Below are 22,345 nucleotides of genomic sequence, written 5' to 3' on the forward strand. Positions count from 1 at the left end.
GCATGTTAGCTTATAATCAGCTAGCAGTCGATTCATTGCTGTTTCAGCTTTCACATGGTTTATACATCTCACGAATCGGTTCACGCTATCCAATAGATTTCCCTCTTCGATTACTTTATTGTTTTTGTGTTGTCCTTGATCATACTATAGCATCTACTTTTGATTTTAGAGAGTAAAAGTCTCGACGTCATGAGTGTTTAAGAGTGTTAACTAAGAATAAAACTTATCAGAGTTAAATTCAGGTTTTCCAACCAATCATTCCTACCGAACTTAGGCATGTCTTCATATTACTACTTCTTGTTTGTTGGACATTGCTTATTTCTAGACAAAGAATACATAATCTTTTTATTTTGATCTAAAATATTACAAAGGGTGACAAACTGTCTTAATATAACATCCACAATCATATGTAAGTGGATCTCAAAATGATTAAGATGGCATAGAGACAGACTAATTCTGGTGTGTCAAGCTGCAAACCATTTGATCAAATCTTGATATGGAGCCTATAAAATGAAATACTCACTAATTTTGGTGGTTTGAAATTTAAGAGGTTTTTTTTTTAAAAACATTCGTGTGATTATAGCAAAAGCACATGGACTAATTAAGATTGTAATTGCGAAGAAGTGGCATAAATTTCGAAAAGCACAAAACTAATACTAAAAACACCATTAGGAACAAAGGTTAATGATGATTCTCTCAAGTCTAGTTTCACTTTTGTTCATTTTAATCTGTTAAACTTGTGAAAAAATAATATATTTGAAACTAACTTAATTTTACAGAATGCAAAACCTATGTTAGAGGCTTTGGACATACCTTCCAAATAATATTCAAACCATGAATTGTGGAAAAATGTTAACTTTCTTTTGGGAGGATATCTCCATATAATGTGTGTATCCCGAAATCGCATTAATGCGTTAGATGTATTGATTCTTTATAAAGTTTTACAGCGAAATGATTAGAACCAACAAAATATAAAAAAAACTTTACCAACGTATTGAACGTTGAATTGATATGAAACTGGAAAGCTACATGTTACCTAACTATAATATGGACGAGTTGAGTACTCGTGTGAATATGGGAACCACCGAAACGTGGTCCATGCATCTCTCTTTTTTTCTTGTTCAACCAGATTTTATCTCTTCCTTTCCCCAACTATACTCGGTTTATGGTCTATTATTTCGTGCTAAATGTTTATTCTTATTTTTATTAACGATCAAAGTGATCATAACTATGGAATCTATTCAAATCATTTTCGATAGTTGATATAGACAGTTTAAGTTATATCAAGCATTTGTTTTAATCTTAGATAATACATAAAAAGTTTATATGTATTTTAGATTTTCTGCTGCCAGTCACATTAATCAAAAATCCCACCTAAATCATTAATGTAATTTTTTCCTTAAAAATATTCTTTATACCCTCTAAATAAGGAAAAAAATATTTTTTATCAAGATAAATAAGTAAATAACTAAGCTTTTACTTTTAGGAGGAATCTTCTGGCTCAGTCAGAGGGTTCAGGTTCTTGGCGGTAACAAAACTAACAAGAGCGTTGAGGGGTATAAAAAATGGCTACTCCAAAATCGAGAAATCAGAAAAAGTGAAATCTTACGGATTTGATCTTCTTCGCGTGATTTCGCACTCAATCAACAGCGATTGTTCTCCAATCTACATCGATCCGTCCTCAAATAATTCAATTTCACGTAAGATTTTTTTACGATCCCAAATTTCCTTTCTTTTTTTTCTTTTTTGCAGATTCGTTGTCCTTGACGATGTTGTTGGATTGCGATGAGATGCTTAGTGGGTTTGTCTTTCTTTTCTTTTTTATCATTGCAAGTATCGTTATTTTTTTGGATTGTGATTGAAGATTGTTTGCGCACTAAGTGCTCGACGAATTGTCTAAGTCAGGGGCTGTTTCCTTTTTCCCTTTTTTTTTTCTTTTCTATTACCGAACCCAAAAAAGCTTCTGTGTCTTGTCCTTCTTGTTCGTTAACTGTTTGGATTTTTCCTTGTCTCTCTCTCTTTAATCTTTCTCCTCTGTATGTTTTTACGTCCTTTGAGATTCACCAATAGATTCGTTTTTTTTTTGTGTGGCAGTAAAGAAGTCTCTTTTTTTTTTGAAGTTCATTGTCTGAATCCTGTTTTAACACAGTTGATTGTATAGATAAACTGACAGCATTCTCATTTGCAAGAAAGCTCAATCATTTTGTGACCATGGACCCGCAACATACCGGTGATTTGATGAAGTACTTGTCATTTTGCTAGCTTCTTTGTTACCGGTTTAATTCGGAGAAGCAGAATGAGTTAAAAATTGATATATTGTTGGTTGTAAAATAGGCATTTGGAGAAGCAGAATGAGTTACTCAAGGAAACTCAGAAGACCATGTCACATGAACTCCAAACACTCATGGTAACTTGTTTTAACGAGTTTTGTTATGTAACTAGCGACTAGAGATCCGATGAGTTTTTCTTTCTTCAGGTGGAAGAAGAGATGATGATGCATAAACTATGTGAGCTAATGGTCACTCATCGTAAAAACAAGAAGGTATGCGCTGTTCTCGAAGACCCACCCACTCTTTGAAATATATCCATAAACGTAAAAGTTTAGAGGGGGGCTTAAGAGATCTTGGTTCTTTCGCAGGAAATGAAGAAAACTCAAGAAACAGTTGAATCTTCTGTTGTTACAGTTGAGGCCCAACGCCCACCCATCATATACCAATACAGGAGGAAGAAGAGTAAGGCCCAGCAAAAAACAGTTCAGGTCTCCAATGGATCAGACATCGATAAAGGTTTCTAAAAAGTTCTAAATATTATTATTTCTTCCAAGTTATGTTCTGTTTCTTACTTGTAATCGTTGATTGAATCTCGAATATTTTTCTCTCTTTACAATGAATCTTAAATCTTTGCTTTACATGTATAGAACATATGTATATGCAATCTCTAATTCTAATATGGAATGAAATAATAATGTCATAGAGTAACATCAATAGCCTGCAAAAAGTATGGAGACCCTCCAATTCTCTTGGTGCTCAAAACATTCTTCACCAAAAGTTTCCATCTCTTCTCATCTTTCCTGCTCTGTTTCTTCATCCTCTCTTTGAAGTCACTGCAAAGAGGGACTCTGCATTGCTCCGAGTCGACGCAGATACGCGAATGAAGCTCAAGAAGCTGCCACATTCTCTTGCAGCGGCTGCAACCACCAGGGATTGACCTCAGCTTGCATCCCGCCATATGTTTCAGCAGCTGCTCCAAACCGTCGCAAGCTTGAAACCCGCAAGAGGCGTGCGGGTTTTCGATCTTTGTTGGACCGATCTCTCTGCATCCGTCTCTACATATGTGGACAAAAGCTTCCATTGCATCATACAGCTGAGTGTATGTTTGTATCTCTTTCTGTTTCCTGCTTTTTTGCTTCAAGTTCTGCAAGAAAAAGACATAACTGAATCAGAAAACTGTGAGAGAATAAAACTTAAAGGCTCCAAGATTTGTTTAAATCTTACGTTAAGCTCGTAGGAGACGGAGCGTAAGAGTTCTTTCTGAAGACTAGGGTGGCTTTGTTTCATGGCCTGCCATCCTTCGGAGGTAGAGACTTCTTCAAAGCTATTTAGAATCATTCTGTGGCAGAGAAGAGCGAGGCGTGGAGCGTCGCAGAGAAGAGCTAGCTGAAACACATCAATCACATTCTCTTTGTTGAGCAGAGTGTTTTCGTAGTGTGACTCGCACACTCGTTTCAGATGCGGAACGACGTAGACGTGTGATAGTACAAGAAGATGTATTGCGAAGTCTTCCATGTCTTGTTTCTCGTAGCTGCAAGAAACAGAACAAGACATAAAAAAAAATGTTCAGTTAAGTATTATTGTAATAACAAAAGGTTTTTTTATTTTTGATGATAATAAGAAGAAGATAAAGTACCAAGAAGAGTATAAGAATCGAATGAAAACGCGGACAGCATCGTGAGGAACACCGAGGATTGAGATTGATTTACGATGAGGTTTTTTCTTGTCTTGCTTCATCATTCCTCTGATCACATCTGAAGCCATTCCCTGGTTAATAGATTAACAGCAGATAATTATTAATTAATATTTAAAATTAAAATGTTATACCGAATACTCCTTCCAAGATGTTTTTTTTCTTCTTTTTATAGTAACTAAGATATAAATTAAATCTAGAAATATGATTGATATATAACTTTATTGGGAAACAAATAAAACAAAACTAACAAATTAAAATTTGTATTACTACATTAAATGTGTGCAAATTTTAAAACATAGTAATTCTTTTAAATTTGGAGTAATATTTAAATGTTTCAGATTTCTGATTATATAGAGAGAACTTACGATGACGTTAGAATGGGCGTAGATCAAGCCATTATCATCTGTATGGATCAAAACATCAGCTCCACGAGCTTCGTCGAACATACGATCCCATGAATCTCTTGTAGCTTTAGAAGCAAAGCTATTGCATTTTTGTAAAAGCATATCCGTTGACTTCTTCAACTTCGTGCCGCAGTTTGATTTTACCGGAGGTGGTGGTGGTGGTAATGAGACGTTTACCGGTGAACATTCTGGTGAATAAGTGTTGATGTTCTCCATATCTTTGAAAGGAACGTTATCTGTTGCGAAAACAAGAAAAAATGAGCTGTGATAATTAAACAGAGGAAACGGAGAGAGATGGAGATGTAATGTCAAAAGCCAATTTATAATCTTCCTTTGGTCGGAAAATTAAAATATTTAATATTTAATGGCGGAAACTCGGTAAGTGTGAACTGTTTAACACGTCCTAATTGGGTCCCACACGGCTGATCCAGTTTCATATAGTGAAAGGATAAGTACTTGCTGATTCATATCCACGTTGGATGAACTTTTCTAAATCACTTATTTTAAAATTCTATCCAATTTTACTTTTCTTTTTAGTTTGCAAATTTCTTTTTTTTTTTGGTAGGATTTAGTTTGCAAATTTCTTTATCTTTATGTCTTAAACATTAGAGAATAATATATCCAAGTATTTTTAAAAAAATAAATAAAAGGAAAAATAATGTCAAAAATAACCTCTAGCATAGTTGTTTAGTGTGATTTCCATACGTATTTGAAAAAGGTACACATGTGTTTCTTTTTTTGTCATTAAAATAAGTATATCACACATTATCTTTTCTTAAAAGTTCGACTTTTCACTTTGTCAATGACATGTTTTTATTGTGCCTCTTGCTAATATTCTAAAGTTTTATTTATTTTTGCAGAGATGTGAGCTTTCTTATAACATCAATAGAAAAGTCGTTATGTGAAAGAGCATATGAAGTTTGGTTATATGTTTCGTTCTAGACAATACGCTGAAGATCCTTGATCACTAACATATACTAATTAACTCTCGCCCATTTGATTAGATCATTAGAATAATACTGTGAAATGTGAACCTCTCAAACATATTTAAATATACAATGCTAGATGTCAGCGAGGTTATTTTATTACGGGAAATAAACTATACTAATAAAGATTTATTAATATTATAATACTTAAAGAGTGTCAGATCCTAGTCATGTTTATGTACATTAAACTTATATTAATACTTTTTCCCTTTCAAAATAGAGAATGTTTTAATGAGTTTTCGATATTTTAAAATAGATAATGTTTTTATATATTAATGTATTTTTCACTTTATCAAAAACTGTGTAACCAATGATATTTTGTAGTTTATTTTGCGATTGGTTAAATAACTTTTAATTTCTATTTTAATGATATTTTAAAGATAAAAAATAAGTTTCTTAATAGTTGTGCACAAACCTAAAATTTCATATATTTTGAAACAGAGAGAGTATAAAAATATATTTAATCAGTAACACTCAACAGGCGATTCAGCTATATAAATGATGAGTTCATCTATCTTTAGTTTCTTCCAACGAGATGATCGTTATGCGATGAACTGATTATAATCTAACGGTTTCACTCTACTTTTTTTTTCTTAAATAAGTATTTGATTCACCATAGTATGCCAATAATAATGTTTCAGACTTTCTGAGTATTCATTCGATTACTAGTTTTTGTAAAGAGAAACAAATCTATATTAGAGTGAAATCAGAGCCGTGCTTACCCCTTGTTGAAAAAGGCAATGGCCTTAGACCCCATAATTTTTAGTTAATATTTAGGGCCTCATTTTGTATATAAATGCATTAGTTAGTGTTATATATGCTTACATACATACTGCACATAAAAAGTTTGGTTGTATATTTCTTTTTTTTCTAGAATTTAGTTTGGATTCTCTTTTTAGATTTCAAATATAAACATAGTCACTACATCTACTATTTTAGTTTTATGTGAACATACCAAAATCTTAAATGGAAATATCATTTGAGAAAAAAACTGCCTCAAATGTTGTCAAAAGAAAAAAATTGCCTTAGGCCCCTGAAAACGTTCGCACGACACTGAATGAAATTATAGGAAGTTGTATGTATGTTAAAAGAAAATCTATGTATTATCTTTAGTAGAGTTAAATGTGGATATTACGTCACTTTTGTGTTAAAAAAAAGATATTACGTCTCTTCAAACTTTGCTAAAAGTATCTTCAATGCATGGTTTACCTCATTTTTTTCTTAAAATAAGGTAAACTTACAATATGTTTGTATTTTACTCCAGTCATTTTTTTCATTTTTCTGCAAAAAATATTTCAAAAATATTATATTACTATTACATATTATTAATTCTGAAATGCTTATGTAAAACTTACAAATTTATCCAAATAGAATTTCAATTGAACTAAATCTTCACTATATACATAAGTTTAGTTTCAAAAATATATAATGATTTATTTAGTTAAAATTATAATTAATTATTAAAGTATTAATAATTTCTCCAAAGTATAAAACATAAATATTGAATCTTTTAGATATAAAGAAAAACTTTATAAAAGTGTAAGAACTAAAGTGCATCATCAGAAGATTCAATATATCTAAAAGATTAAAGCTATTCATAAATTGGAGAAATACTTTATGAATAAAAAAACTTAACATTAAAGCTATTCATAAAATTATTTTTTCATTCAAAATAATGCATCATCAGAAGGACCATTGGAGATGGTAAAAAAGACATTTATGAATATTTAATATTTCATTTAAAACATCTTCTATTTTTCTCACACATACATAAAATCTCTTTTGACCGAGAATAATATAGTTTTACAGAAATAACTTTATTGGCCATATAGTTTTGGCAATAAATTGGTGTATCTGAAAAAAAAAACCCATCATAATGTATTGACCAAAAAGATCCTCATAATAAACTTAATTATATGGAAAGAAATCTAATGTTCTTACTCGAAAAAAATATGCTCTTTAAGTTGGAGTCTACATCTTGTTTAAAGTTTTTAAATAGATAGCAAATGTACCGATTATTTTCAAAAATATATCTCAAAGAAAGACAAGTTCAAAAGAAAACCAGAAAACATAAAAAGATGGAGAGGATAACTCCAGTTGTATTACTCGTTAGCTTACTTATCATGTTTGCATCAGGCATTGTTATATCTCTCAATTGCTATTTATTTGATGCATTTTCATTTCAGTTTCAAATGTTCTAAATATAATTATGTGATACTCCCTCCGTTTTTTAATATAAGTCGTTGTAGAGAAATTTTTTTGTTCCAAATTATAGGTCGTTTTCGGTTTTCTATGTAAAATTTATTAGTAATTAATGTTGTATGACCAATGGTAATATATCTTTTATTTTTCTATTGGTTGAATTGTGGTTAGGTAAATAATTAATAATGTTTTTGTTTAGAAAATATAAGAAATTAATGGTTTTCTTAATCTACGTGCATAGCTGCAAAACGACTTATATAAAAAAACGGAGGGAGTAACATTTTTCAAATTTATTTAATGTTAAATTTAATGATGTATACAATATTACAGTTGTGAATCAGACCAGAGCAAACACCTGTGCCGACGGACTAGGCACTTGTGAAAACTGCGACGAGAGATGCAAGGACAAACACGGGCCATCAAGTGAAAACATCTGTGACCGCTCTCTTGTGATGCCTCTGTGCATGTGCTACTATCAATGTGCAGATCCCACACCGACTCTGTCTCCACCCAAGATTTGCAATGGTGGAGCTGGTTTATGTAGTGCAAGGTGTCCCGGAAGTTGTTGTGATACTAACTGCGCACAAAAGTTTAAGGGTGGACATTGATTTTGTATCACCCTCGGTACTTTTAATTTGTGCCAATGTCAGTACCCTTGTTAAGGCTGGTTTACAAAATTGCAAACAATTGTGTTTGATTATTATTAACTTAAATTCAGCAATGCAATAATAAAATAATACTCCTTATTTACAAAGAAATTTAACTAACTATCAGCTCTTTCAAGATTTAAGTATGGATATTAAGTCCCTTCAAACTTTGCTAAAAACAATTATAAACACTCAATATTTCATTTATAATTTTTCAGTTTTCACAGATATATATATATATATATATATATATATATATAACAACATTTTTATACTATACAATTTATAATTCTAACATAAAATATAGATTATGCCTAAAATATCAAAGAAAAATTATAACCAGAAAAATAGTTAAATTTTCAAGGAATAAAGAATTAAAACATCCTCTATTTCTCTCACACATAACATAAAATCTCCTTTGACCAAAATAATAGTTCTACTGAAGTAACTTTATTGGTCATATAGTTTTGGCAATTAATTGGTGTTATGAAAAATATGATCATAATATATTGACCAAATACCATCATAATAAAATTTACATGGAAGGAAAACTAATCTATATATCTATCTATCAAACAAGTAATAAAAAGGAATAAGAGCCTCAGATAGACTGTCCATGTCAGATGGAAAAATCACCCAATGAGGGGTATGATATTGCCACATCGCCATGACTGAAATAGAGTGGATTTTCATATTGGTTCTTTGAAAATTATCAAATAGGCCCATTCCAGCCAGTGTAGGAAAAAGACAAAAAATCTGTATTGTTTCACGCCTCAGTTTTTCTCCCGACTCTTCCACTTCATCTTCTTTGATGTCTGAATTTTCTTTTGTGTAATTTTCTTAATCAATGATGATCTTAAAACCTTTCTTTTGAATGTTTTTTTCCACCTTCCATTGATCCGTCTCCTATATAAAGATCTACGTCTAAACCTAAATCACCCTAAATCAAAACCTACTCGAAGCTACATCAATGGTCATGAATGAGGGGGTAAGAGCGACTGAAGTACAATCGCATAGTTTGTTTGCCGAAACCAAAAAGGTAAATGGAACGTAGATTACTCATCTCATATTGGAATCTAATAATATGAAATTGTCCCTTTCATTTAGTTTTTCCCTTTCAGTTTCATTGTGCGAAGAGGTAGAGATTGAAACAACATTTCGAGAGGTATGTCGTTCTCCTTTCATTTATTCTATGTTTTTGTTTACCACTCACACACCTTTCTAAATCTAAGAGCCATGTGACAGAAACCATTTAAACCAATGAGCAGAGCCACATGAGAACACCACTGCTGAAATTGCAAGAGCTAATGACAAGTCTGGAGAATTAACATAGATTTTTTTATGTTGAATAATTTGACCCAAAAGAGCCGCATATACTGATAATTTTTGAACATCACAAAATCCCTGTTGCTTCCTTTTTTATTTTCTTGGCTTATCTTCCTTCCTGGGAAAAATAAAGTTATTGTGTTTCCATATTGTTTTTCATGCTTTGCAAATAGTCAATAAGGAGAGAAAATTTTATACAACAGTTCCTAAAAAATTGCTTTGATTGAGTTTCATATGTGAAGTCATGGCTCATGGGCAGTGGATGTTTCATAACTAACAGACAAGGGTTATATTCCTTGCTGGAACAATTCGTGTATAGTGAGGAAGCATACCAATAATGAGCAAGTAATATGCTTTTCTACACCTTCGTTTTAGTACTTTTATGAAAGGTGCTTTACTTTTACATTTCATAACAAAAACTAAGACAACTAAATCCATATATAACCAAAATAATCTGAAATAGACAGATGGACACTGAAGTTTTGAAGGAATCTTGAGTGTCTGACCTGGTTCCATGAGTTTGTTAGGGGATAAGGCTGCGGAAATTGCTTGCCGAGTCATTCTTTCTGCTAAAAAACGGAGCAAGAAGGCGAGTGATTGTCTTAAGGTTTTGGATTCAGATTCATGGTGGCTAAAGAGTCATTTCGTAGAATATGAAGTTGTTGTTGATTCAAAAGGCAATGTTGTTTACGAGGTAAATATTGGAAAGTTGTCAAATTTTCTTTGACACTTACACTCTCCTGCTTTGCATGATTATCTCAGTGTTTGGTAATTGAAATGTGACTGCTTATTAGATTTTAGTCGTGTCCATGTTGGCGCCTTGGTCATACAGAAGAGCATATGTAATTGAGCTCCAGTGTCACAGTAGCAAAGTTTGTTTGTATTGTGTTTTGAGGACATGTGTTGATGTTGGAGCAATATTAGTGGAACCATGTCAGAAACTGAAGATTTGTTCAGTAAGTTTTACCTCCATCTTTGTATTACAGATGTCTTGGTTATTTTATGTGTTTAAGAGTTTATCGGTGAGCTTTGGCTATAGCCTATAGATTCTGAATCTTCTTTTACATTCTGGCTGGATATGCGGTGCATGTTCCAGGAGAGTTTAGACTTCGTGTGTGTTTTGAATGGGTGTTTAGACCTTATGCAAGCTGAGAATGTTGAAAAACTTATTTCAGCCAAGTCTTCTTCTCCTGCAGATGCTGCTTTGGAAGGGATTCCCGCATCCCTTTGCCCACCTTTTAAAGTATAACTTAAACTTACTCAAAATCCATATGTATCTCCATCTCAGTATCAATAAATTCTTGCATGCCAGCCTGAGCCAGTGATGCCCACTTTGAAACTTCCTCAAGAAGAATCATCCGAAAATTTTAACACTCTATGGCTATGTTAAAGTTCAATTGGAAGGTCTTCATTCTTTTTAAAGATTGTATCAACATTTTATTCTATTTTACAAGCAATAATTGTCGATCTTTTTCTTTTGTAAATATTCCGATATATGACATTAAGAACATTCCTCCTTGATTATATTTTCTGATGTTATGTTCGAAATGGCCACTGTCCAGGTATATTTAAAAAGGTGACTATACAAAAAGGTTACTTCTATGTTACCAGATTTCTTCTATGTCAATCTAGGAAGAACTTGAGAAAACTGACATGCACTGGGAAGAAGTAGTAGCAGATTCGCGTTGCAACACTGACTGGCATTAATATGTGGACATTGACTTATCGAAAGATCCCAAAGGGTAATCAATCCATCTGTAATCCCTTTTTAGTTTATGTGCACCTAATGTTTTAAAAACAAATCGCATAATGAGCTCCAAATAGGGGGTTCTGTGTGACAATGATTCAAACCATTTAATTTCTACTTTCTGTGTTTTTTATGACAAATAATTTTATTTTAATATAGATGAATTAAATACATATTTACAACATATTTAATAGCCAGAAACAGTTTAAATTATTATTATTTAATTTCAATGAATCTCAGAGTTTTCCTGAAACCCTAAATAAATAAAATAAAGAATATTTGAATTGTAAATAAGGCTCACTTATTATTTATAGTTTTCTCAATACAAGAAGTTAAATTTGATTAATGATTTATATTTTATAATCAGTCAAAGCATATATAACATATATATTCAAATACCAAATTATAATGATTTAATTTAAATTATGACGTAAAGAAGAAAATCCGGGCGTAGCCCGGGACAAGCCCTAGTCTATCCTATACTAAAAGGGAGATATGCTCAATAGAGAGGGTGTCCACGTCAGCCAATTAAATCAACCAATAAGAAAAGAGTAAACTACCACGTCATACACCTTGGTCGACTGAAGATGTTATTGCGCATTCCGTTTGGGCTGTAACTACAAAAGCTGAAATTCAATATATTTTTTTCTACGGCCCAATATCAAGCCCGTTTTTGCCTAACCCTAATCTCCACTCGAGAGTTGGGACTCCACAACTTTTCCACTTCGTCTTCCCCAGTTCTTATGTAACTCCGTTACACCGTTACCGCCAGCTCCTCTTCATCAATCAACGATGTCTTTAACCTCTTCATTATTGTTTCATTCTATCTCCTTCTCTTTCTCCTCATATATAAATTGGTGCCAAATCTTCATCGATACTTTTTTTTTTGACAAAACTTCATCGATACTTACTTCAATGTAAATAGTTCAATGCATAAAATCTCAAATGAAAACAACCTGGCAAACAATTTCTTTCTCTTTTAGAGTTTTGGTTTCTCTTTATATTATTTTTAATCATTCTTTTAAAGTAACTCTACAAAGAGCGACCTGTCCATGAATGAATATTTTATGCTTTTGTTGATCATCAAAGTGTAGCATAGTCGCGATGGGATTTGTTGTCTACATTGTGAATAAGTGTTTTTATTTCAAGTGGTGATTAAATATTACTGTTTTTTTTCTGCCATATTTAACTTATATTCTTTTTGAACAACGGTGTAGATGTTACACGAAGCTGGTCAGTGGACAGTCTCTAATTGACCACCCCATCCTCGACGAAGTGAAGATAGCAAGAACCCGGCATGTTATGGGTCATCTGCAATCACAAGATTATGTGTTTCCTGTTATTAAAATCACGCCCTCTCCGTACTGCGCTTAACCCGTTATTAATAAACTTTTGCCTTTTGCAGGGGGCTGTTATGAAGCTGTACCTTTGGGACCAGTCTGCAACAGAGTTCTGCAAGAAATTTACAGCATATGTAAATTAGTCACTACAGCGAACACAAAATGTCTTGGAGGTAATCGTTTATCCCTTTAGCATAATAACCTCACTGAGAATCATAACATTTAATGTTTTCCAAATTGTTTGTACTCGGTTTCTAATGTGATACTTATTTGATCATCATTGCGGAACCATCTCTACTTCTGTTTATAACGTTAGCTTGGAGAATATTTGTTCACTATCTATTTTAAATTTATAGAGCTCCAACTGGGATATTTAAGTTGGCTTTTTGAACTCTTTCTATAAATCATCCAGCTTATGCAAAACTGTGTTTTCTTCAATCAATAAGTTGATCATTGCTTCATCGGTTGTGTTTGATCACTCATCTCCACTTTGTGTTATATTGCACACAATATTCTATCTTGCCAAAGTGAAACCGTTTTTGAATTTTCTATAGATTTTTCTTGACACGGGGGGCTTGATCTTCTGCAATACTTATTAATTAGTTCACACTCTCATAATGTTTTATGCGTTGAGAGAATGAATTATGTATATGAGAGTGAATTTGTATATGTACCCTCATCTTAGACAGGTACATCTTATACACACATTCATTTTCAAGTTGATCATATATACTACGTTGCCTCATAACTACGAACTGCATTATTAGACACCGAAAGTTGAGAATATCGCAAGTACGAAAGTTGAGAATATCGAAAGTTGAGAATGAATTATGTATATGAGAGTGAATTTGTATATGTACCCTCATCTTAGACAGGTACATCTTATACACACATTCATTTTCAAGTTGATCATATATACTACGTTGCCTCATACCTACATGCTGCATTATTAGACACCGAAAGTTGAGAATATCGCAAGTACGTAAAAATAAAAATGGTTGTATTGCTCATTTTGCTAAAATAATAATTTACAAAAAAAAATCTCACTTGCTGGATCATTGTGTTTGTGTATTAACTTAACATTGATCGTAGAGACTTGGGTTGAGAGTTGGCCTTGCTGTAATAGTTTTTTTTCCTTTTATTGTGTGCCATAATGTCTAAATTAACAAGAGTTTGATATATGCATTATTAGCACATAAATGCATGAAGCTAAATATAAAAGAAGTTTACTGATCTTCACTTCCAGAACATACTTGAGTTGTCGTTTCTCTCATTTACAGGGATCAATTCCTTATGTCATGTTTTTGAACATTAATGTGAACGTTTTGGGTATAGTGCTGAGCAGTTATGGTCATTTAGAAAGTTTCTAATGGGGTCCATTGACTGATTTATAACAGAGTTTATCCCCAAGTGTTACTTCAGATATCCCCTGAATTTGGAATACCAGGGGGATTTGGTGTTGCAGTTGGATTTTCCCGCTTCCGTTCTTTGAGTTACAAATACTTGAAGTTGAGTAGCGGCATGAGCTAGAGCAGAGTGATATGTGACCACATAAATTTTCTTATACATCTGGAAAACTAACATGGTGACCCGAGGAAGAAGTGAGCCCAGAAGAGAAAATTAAAGATATGCGATACAAACCTGAAGTTTTGGTTGTGGCCATCGTTCAACCCATGGTATTGTCTTATCTCATCATACAAATTCTGCAAATTAGTCTCATGTCTCCAAAATTGCTTACTTTCTGACTTCTGACAATAATATGATAGTATTATTAACTCTGCAAAATTTACTAGGTTCGTTGACATTTAGGACTGAGCAAAGTTTTAGTGTTGTCTTTTACTTCTGCTTTGGATTGAATGCTTAGAAGCTGCCTAAGTTTCGGGGATCTTTAATGTGTTATTCTCTGAAGTAGAAATTGAGTAAAAATTTACTTGACAAAAGGCAGGGTTAGTGCTATACAGTATACCTTAGAATAAATTCGTATGAACTTTCAGATTTTGCATTCGTGTTAATCTTACTACTGCTCTTCTGCTCAGTTTGGGAATTGGCTTTTGTCGTGTAATATGTATAGATCACGCTCGAAATATATACTGGTCGTTCACGTGGATTCTGGTTTATCACCTTCGCAGATTGCCAGGGCCATCCACGAGTCCATCAGAGAGATGCATGGTAGGGACTTTGGTGATCGGGTCATTTCAGTTAGGAGCTGAAATGTGAATGTGTTGCAAACACCTAAAAGTTGAGGATTCGTGATAGTGTTGTCCACATGTTCTGTGTTTGAAAATTGAAGATGGAAGAACCCATTGGGTTGCTGTTGATTTTCTTTGTTGCCTCTTTTTAGAGAAATCTGTTGTACAATATGCAGTTTTACATTCGTTGTTTTGTGTTTCTTAGTGCTTCTATGAAGATCTCCCAATAAAAATATCTCCTATTTGTTTGTCCATTGTTTTACATGCTTGAAGTCATGTAATTATCATTTGAGAAACAATTAACTTTAATTTTGCACATAATTACATCTTATCTTACTCGCTTTAAAAGATTTATCTTTGTTAATATTTTCAATAAATTCATAATCAATCTTCTGTAAATCTTTCACAAAGCAATATAAAAGATTAGTTCTTTGAAAAGTCTGACAAAGAATGCTCTACTGCTAAAGTCAAAACTCAATTCCCAAGCAGACAGCCAAAACTCTTTAAATCAATACTGTTAGAATAGTAATATTTCATTATTAGATATTTATTTATTTATTATTTTGTTGTCAAAAAAAAAGATATTTATTTATTTATTTTAAAAATTAAGCTTTTTTTTATTTCTAAATATTTTTTGTAAAATAAGTATGATAATTTCATCCATAGCTTTAGTTATTAATCAAACTTTATAGATTCAGTTTTTATCTTATTTTAATGTTGGTGTAATGGAATATTTAGATATGTTCAGATGTAACACTAAACTACTAAATTAAAAATAATAAAACTACATTAAATTAAAAATAATTAGAAATAGACGTCATTTAGAAGATAACTAACATACGAATTTTGATATTTCTAGAAATTTTAAATTTGTAACTGCTAATTTATTAATAGAATCATATATCTATATTGGATTATGTTCTATTTTTAATCGTTAGACTTTAAAGGTAAATAAATTATTAATTTATAATATATATTTTATAACTTTATATTGTAGTTATAAATAAATAGAAAATAACCGGAGAGGGTGAAGAAGCTCATGTAAAATTATGTAATTAAAATGGTAAAATGGTGGGTATGATGAGGTGAATCTAAGAGAATTTGTTGTAGAAATTATGGTGTTTTCTTCGTCCACTAAAATGATCTAAAGTAAAAGATATATTCACATAAATAAGTTAATATTTGTTGTTGATGGAAGAAGTGTTTATATTCTTTTCTCACAGCAGTATCTATATTTTAGTAAAGATGGCCAAAATTCTTCTTTTTCAATTAGCCTCACCAATTGAAAGCAGTTCGATTCAAAATGCATAGATGTGAATCTTATATGAATAGAGTTCTCCCATTGCCCGTAGCAGTGTAATAAACTCCCTGTGTAAAGGAAAAGAAATGCTATATAAGTGAAATATTTTTTTCTGATTATTTTTCCTTGTGCCTACTCGGCTCTTCGCAATTTGAAAAAGAAAGAACATATGTGTGAACATCTTTAGCTCGGTCAAATTTTATCCAGTTGTTTATAAAACTAATGTTATCTCATTGATGTAATTTTTCAATGTTGATTTTAAAGTCCAACAACTCATCTTTTTTTTTTTTTAACTCAACATTCATATTAATATTAATCAAAAAGTTTGATTACACCATAGGCTTATCAGCCTCAACATAAGTTTTAATCCAAGAAGGCATAGTAGAAAACAAAACAGAGGAGTTACTCTCGAAGTTAGAAGCCTCTTTTGCTATAATTGAGGAGTTAGTCCAACAACTCATCTATACTGACTTTTTGATATTTATTTTTTCTTTTCTGATTTGAATTTAAAAAGAGATAAAACTTCTCTAAGATATGTAAACTGGGAAAAAACCTTTAGAAGGCATTTACATAATTCAGACTTATAATATATACATATAAAACATGTGTAAAATGTGCCTGAATATCTTTTTTTTAATGCGTTAAGAGATCATACTATATATATAATATTATTTTAAAATTTCAAAAAGTTTGTAGCACATGCACAAAACCACCAATAAAAATATAAATCTCCATCTACAACAAGAAAAATAAAAAATTATAAACATAATGTTAATATAAATTAAGTAAAACTAACATTGGAAAACAAGAAGTTAATGGAAAAATAAACAGACAAATAATATTATAAATAAAATAAATTTGCAAGACACAATCCGCGCGAAGCGCAGAAAAAAATCTCTAGTTATTATAAAGAAGAGCTACTCTCTTCTCCTAAACCCTCCACATCATTAATTGAGTTCATAAGGTAATGACACGTGTCTAATCTTTTGTTAATGAACTTATTGATAAACTGGCCTTCGTACAAATCAATTAATCAGGTGTGTTCAGAGGTTATGTCTAGTGGGCTTTTAATATAATATTTAGGTATAATAGGATCTGTTAAGTAGGTGCTAAGTGGATCCTAGAATTATTATCTTCATCTTCAACGCTTTGTCTTCCGATCCTCTGATGCACTGCCGACAATGTCGAAATGCATATCTTCACAATTACTTTGGAAAACAGGAGCCGTTATGGATCCCTTCTGCATTCAATAATTGCCATTAACGTCCCAATTGAGTCTATCTCCCCACTCTTTCCACAATATCACATTCATTGCATCTCCCTTTTCCTTCAAGCATGTGAATCTTGAGCTATAAATAGGTTAGTTTGTACCCGTGAATTTCTTCATTTCTTTCCTCACAGTCATATTGACACGAAAGCCTTTCACAAAATTCAATGGAAAACTCCTCTCCTTCTTGCTGACTTCAAAGCCGGTCGATGTAGCACAACCATCAAAGTGCGGCGACCTCATCAGTCTCTTCGAGGCTCAATATCTGGGAGATTGGGACATTTGTGGGACTCAACTGTCGAAGTGTGGCGACCTCATCAGTCTCTCCGCTTGCTTTCTCCATCGAATTTAACCATATGTTCTTGCTAATACTACTCACCGAATCATCAACAGGTGCATCAGAGGATGGGTCCACCAATCGTTGTCTCACTGATATCGTCTTTGGTCCTCTCAGATATTTTTTACAACTTTCCTAAAGATTTAGAGAGATCTCAAAACGTCGACAGCCATGGCGACCACCAAAGTCCAGAGGATTATGACCCAGCCAATCGTATGCTTCCTTAGATCTTTTATCCTCCATATGTGTTATTATGACTACTTTCTCTGTATTTTTTGACTGAATTTTGCTTCGTTTTCTATTGGTTTTGTGGCAGCTACGTAACTGAGTTTTAGGGGTTTTCAAAGTGTAAGCTCTATAACAATGGATTTTCCAAGTTTTAAGTTACCAATGCGTTTTCTGATTTATCTTCTGCTTTTTATTTGTCAGGCACAAAGTTTGAGTCCATATTTGGCTTTTATGAGCGGAAAGATTTGAAGACTGAAAAAATAATTAATGTAAGTCATCTTTTGTTTTCTTGCACTACGCATTGTTTAGCTATGAATACATTGCGAACAGAGTACTTTGTAATTCCTGGCATAGTACAAGTGTTCAAGAATTCATGATGTTCTATTTGTGCTACTGAATTCATGGAGTACAAACACTACTGAGTAATTTCATCAACACACTTCTGAATTTTTCGTAACTTGCATATCTATTGATCATTTTCTTTGATATCATATGTTATAATATAATTTATCATCATTGGATCTAATTTAAGTAGTTTAATAAGTTGATCACACAGATGAAACACTAAACTGAAGTTTGAACTATATTTTTCTTTGTGCTTAAAAGTATCCATTGTTCATGTGTATGAATGATTGCAACACCGTTGGGTTCACTCTTGGGTTCATACCTTATGAGAAAATTCTTTCAACCCCTTCTATGACCATTTCACCAATCATGTCTATACTTTTAATGTATTTATCTATAATTTTCTTATTGAGTAATAGAGAGTTTCTTCACATTTTATTTTAACTTAAGTTCATGTTCTATGTTCTTGATTCACCTTTCTCCTTTACATTATGTATCTGCGGTTGATCAAATTACATGCTTATGGTGACAGGGGCTAGGTCTTGATGCATGCATAAGCTACATAGATCTTGCTTATGATCTTTTCCAGCTTGCCACACTAAGCTATATGTTAATTTAGTGCAGACATATTAATCTTTATTTTTTTCATTTTCCTCTGTTTTTTGTCGACAAAATTTGAGAGCTAATATGTATTTAACTACATAGAGCTTCAAAACTATATTTTCGAAGTGAGAAGAGAGTTTATTTTTAGCAACTTATTTGCTTCTTTTGAGATATCTAGATTGATCATTAGAATATAATAACTTGCAGAAAAGGTGGCAAGATGGAACAAGGTGGCTGAGAAGTATACTTTCGTCCTGGACCTGGATGATAGATTTGGATATGTATATATGCCCAGCTTAGGCCACAAAAACTCCTCACATGAAGTAAACATACATGATCGTGACACAATCGCATATACTGGTATCATTGGTCTAATGGATCAGTGGAAGTTAGATTGGGATGATCGTGACCACGAACATACAATGGTCGATTAGTGTTTTCTTTCTCTATTTGGTTGACTACTTAATGGCTAAGATTAAGGATTTCCAAAGAGCTTACTTTGTATCTATAGAAAACTCTGGCCACATCACCTGTTAGAAACTCAAAGGCCATTTACCACTACAATGGAGACCACATTATTTTAATACATATTTCATTATAAATATGTCATAACTTCGGTTATTGTGTGACCTGCAAGATAAAATCATCAAGAACTTCATTAATATAAAGACAAACGCAAAATTCCTCACACGTCAAATTTCCACTTTAATTTTTGAAACTAAAATATTCACGGCCGCACACAGTCAAATTTTAAAAGTCCAAACAAAACAACTACTAACGCTCGATATCATCTCGATTGTCCTATCTCTAAAAAAATTGTACACCAATTTTCACGATCTGCAGCAAATAGTTAAAACATTGACTAATCCCAACATATGATGCAAACAAAAGCACTAAATGACAATCATCCGATAATTCATTTCAATAATGTTGTGAAAAGACGCGAATCAACTTTGAAGAAAACAATAGAAAAATCAAAATGAATTGAAGCAAATACCCGTTTAGGATTTCTTATTATTATGTGAATGTATAATCTTAAAAACTCTTAGACCCATATTTATAACAGCCTTAAAACCCGATTTCCTTTTCTCTATAGGAATACATACTTATCTAGAAAAAATAATTTTCTAAACCGAAAAGATATACTGAATGATGGGCTTTAACTGTGCACATAAATTAGCATTTAACTGTGCATATAAATTTAAGACACATCCGATGCAACAAATAACTTTCACAAACTCCCTACGGCAACGTTACATTAGCATTTCGAGGGTATATAATAACAAACACACACTATTACATTCCAATCGACATTTCTCATCCACAAACTAACATTGAAAATGAATACGATTAAGTTACTAACCAAATGACAAATATTACGCGCATAGCACAGACCAATCCTAGATTATACTAGTATATTTTTTAAAAGATTATATTATCTATATATTAAATAAACATACAAAATATATAATCAAAATTTAAACAAAAAACCTGGGGTAGCCCGGGCCAACCCTAGTATTATTATAAAAGTGTTTACTCTCTCATGGATGCGCCAGGTCAAAAAGTCGCTCATCCTCAACTCACTGTTTCATTTAAAGATAGACAGAAAAAAATTTGGGCTTTGTGTTAATCTTCACAATTAAAGCCCAAAACTGAGCGGTCTTTTAGTCTTCATCCCTTTCACGGCGTGTTTTTCTTCGATAAACGATACCTAAAAAAGTTTCTTCAACGATCTCCCACACCTTCAATGGTGTTTCTAGGGATTTGGATGAAGAAATCAAGATGAAGAATCTCTTTGTTAATCTCCACTCTCGTCCTTTAGTCTTCTAATCTACTCAACAGAAGCCGTCGGAGTTACAGATCCAGCGTCATTATCGTCTTCTTAATTTCATATGCTGTGCTACCTAAAGCACGATCTGAAAATGATTGTAAGTTATCCCTCTTCATGGCGGTGTTCTTCCACCTATAAAAAGGGTAAGCCAACTGATGAATCCATATTTATAATATTCTATTTGGAACCGATATAGTTTATAGGGGAATTGTATGTTCATTAACACTTTCGTTCATGCTGCTGCGCAAGAATTTGCGTACACCTGCATCTGTAACTTTTAGAAGCTACCACATATAGGTATTTAGAACATATGTGAAGACGACCGAGAGACTTGCATCAACAGCTTCGTGGTTAGACAAGTCTGGAGACCGCAAAAAGGCTTACCGGAAAAGTATAGGGCTGTTCGTTTCATAGGCGTCCAAAAATTCAACCTTTATCACAGCAATACAAACCACCGGTGAAATATCGCTGACCTATTTTTAGTCGCAGCGGCAACAAACATCAAGGAGAAGGGACGCTAGAATTATGTGCAACACAAGCGTCTCGTTTTTGTGTATCCGACAATTCAGTAGCATCTACCGCAACTTTTGATTTTGCTATTTTGGTCTCCGTCGTAGTCTAATTTATGGCCGCTGCCTCTAAACTCTGTGTTTATGAAAAGAACAACCTTTATGTCTATATATTCTGCGCTTGACTCTTTGAGCATTTACTTCATTCGTAAGTGTTGATCAAGAGACATCATTCTTGCTTTTCGTTACTTGATTAATAACCATCTCAATATATTTCCAGATATTCAAAGGAACTAGAGAAAATCAGGCTTGCGAAGCAGACATGACTAGAAAAAAGGTAATACAAGAAGGATAGATGAAACTTTTGTTGTTGTCACTTTGATTTAAGTGGTTTCTGGTTCATGACAAACTTCAAGTTGTGATTTGGTTTTGTTAATAAGAGACTTTGCTGTATGAACCAATGATTGAAGCGATGTAAGAAGAATAGTTTGGTGATGCAATATAGCATAAACCAATATCAGGATATCTTCAACAGCTTTCTTGCTGAGTTTTATGCGCTCTCTGATACTATAAGCCCTTATTTCACGAGAAAAGCAAAAAATATTAGACAGTTTCTCAAAGTGAATGTTGTATGCTAATGTTGGACGTGAACTGCCGTGATTTACTTCACGAGATATGTAACATATTTTACCATGTGGTAAGTGTGAGAGGAAAACATTTATTTATAGTAACAGTATGGAGAAGTAGATTTCTCATCTATACTTTCAAAAACCACAAAAAATCTTAAATATAAATCTTTAAGCACTGCTGCTGTTGTACAAAGATAATTTTGTTAATATCTTAAGGGAGTTGAATTTAAACCTTATAATTCTCTTAATTCACATATTATGAGAAATTAGAAAAAAATTCTCCAAGTTCCAACAAATATGTTCTCCAGGTTTGATTTAAGATCAAAAAAATTAATTAACTGCTTACGATTTCACATTAAAAAAATTCAAACTTGCAAATGTTTATCCTCCACCTTATCACTTTGGCATATCAGGATTGAGCTTCTTTGGACCCAAACAAAAGTTGATTTATGTAAAAAGGAAACTTCTGCTTCTTTTAATATAATGCTA

The 22,345-nt window shown here is 32.6% G+C and overlaps 3 protein-coding genes and 2 long non-coding RNA genes across 23 annotated transcripts; 3 read left to right on the forward strand and 2 right to left on the reverse strand.

Annotated features, from left to right (window-relative positions):
* Positions 1-1,373: 1,373 nt before the first annotated feature.
* On the forward strand, positions 1,374-2,908 carry LOC103862556. Of its 9 annotated transcripts, none has more exons than XM_009140262.3 (5): positions 1,374-1,801; positions 2,194-2,243; positions 2,335-2,407; positions 2,477-2,542; positions 2,639-2,908. In XM_009140262.3, exons 2-5 carry the CDS (start codon positions 2,212-2,214, stop codon positions 2,792-2,794), a joined length of 327 nt encoding a protein of 108 aa, XP_009138510.1. In that variant the 5' UTR covers positions 1,374-1,801; positions 2,194-2,211; the 3' UTR covers positions 2,795-2,908. The 9 variants fall into 9 exon arrangements, with proteins under 9 accessions (XP_009138510.1, XP_009138509.1, XP_033142846.1 ...); XM_009140261.3 differs by having other exon boundaries at positions 1,376-1,700; XM_033286955.1 differs by having other exon boundaries at positions 1,385-1,700; positions 2,174-2,243.
* Positions 2,856-4,660, reverse strand: LOC103862555 (BTB/POZ and TAZ domain-containing protein 5). The gene is made up of 4 exons (XM_009140253.3): positions 4,332-4,660; positions 3,907-4,037; positions 3,495-3,801; positions 2,856-3,414 (listed from the first exon to the last, which is right to left on the reverse strand). Exons 1-4 carry the CDS (start codon positions 4,584-4,586, stop codon positions 2,968-2,970), a joined length of 1,140 nt encoding a protein of 379 aa, XP_009138501.1. The 5' UTR covers positions 4,587-4,660; the 3' UTR covers positions 2,856-2,967.
* LOC103862558 (defensin-like protein 182) lies at positions 4,626-14,658 on the forward strand. 2 transcript variants are annotated; one of them, XM_009140263.2, is made up of 4 exons: positions 4,626-7,492; positions 7,889-9,876; positions 10,059-14,294; positions 14,412-14,658. In XM_009140263.2, the coding sequence occupies exons 1-2, from the start codon at positions 7,363-7,365 to the stop codon at positions 8,164-8,166; spliced, it is 408 nt and encodes a 135-aa protein (XP_009138511.3). In that variant the 5' UTR covers positions 4,626-7,362; the 3' UTR covers positions 8,167-9,876; positions 10,059-14,294; positions 14,412-14,658. The 2 variants fall into 2 exon arrangements, with proteins under 2 accessions (XP_009138511.3, XP_033142844.1); XM_033286953.1 differs by having other exon boundaries at positions 10,059-12,791; positions 14,016-14,658.
* Positions 12,431-16,647, reverse strand: LOC117132520. The gene is made up of 2 exons (XR_004456119.1): positions 16,562-16,647; positions 12,431-16,379 (listed from the first exon to the last, which is right to left on the reverse strand). It is a non-coding gene; the product is annotated as an uncharacterized LOC117132520 (long non-coding RNA).
* Positions 16,648-16,767: 120 nt separating this feature from the next.
* Positions 16,768-21,920, forward strand: LOC103862561. 10 transcript variants are annotated; one of them, XR_004456127.1, is made up of 5 exons: positions 16,777-17,924; positions 18,028-18,059; positions 18,141-20,861; positions 21,016-21,435; positions 21,508-21,920. It is a non-coding gene; the product is annotated as an uncharacterized LOC103862561 (long non-coding RNA). The 10 variants fall into 10 exon arrangements; XR_004456123.1 differs by having other exon boundaries at positions 16,768-17,924; positions 18,141-18,361; positions 19,095-21,786; XR_631776.3 differs by having other exon boundaries at positions 16,771-17,924; positions 18,141-18,208; positions 18,817-21,786.
* Positions 21,921-22,345: the final 425 nt, after the last annotated feature.

The sequence above is a fragment of the Brassica rapa genome, chromosome A03 (assembly GCF_000309985.2).
Source record: "Brassica rapa cultivar Chiifu-401-42 chromosome A03, CAAS_Brap_v3.01, whole genome shotgun sequence".
Lineage (NCBI taxonomy): Eukaryota > Viridiplantae > Streptophyta > Magnoliopsida > Brassicales > Brassicaceae > Brassica > Brassica rapa.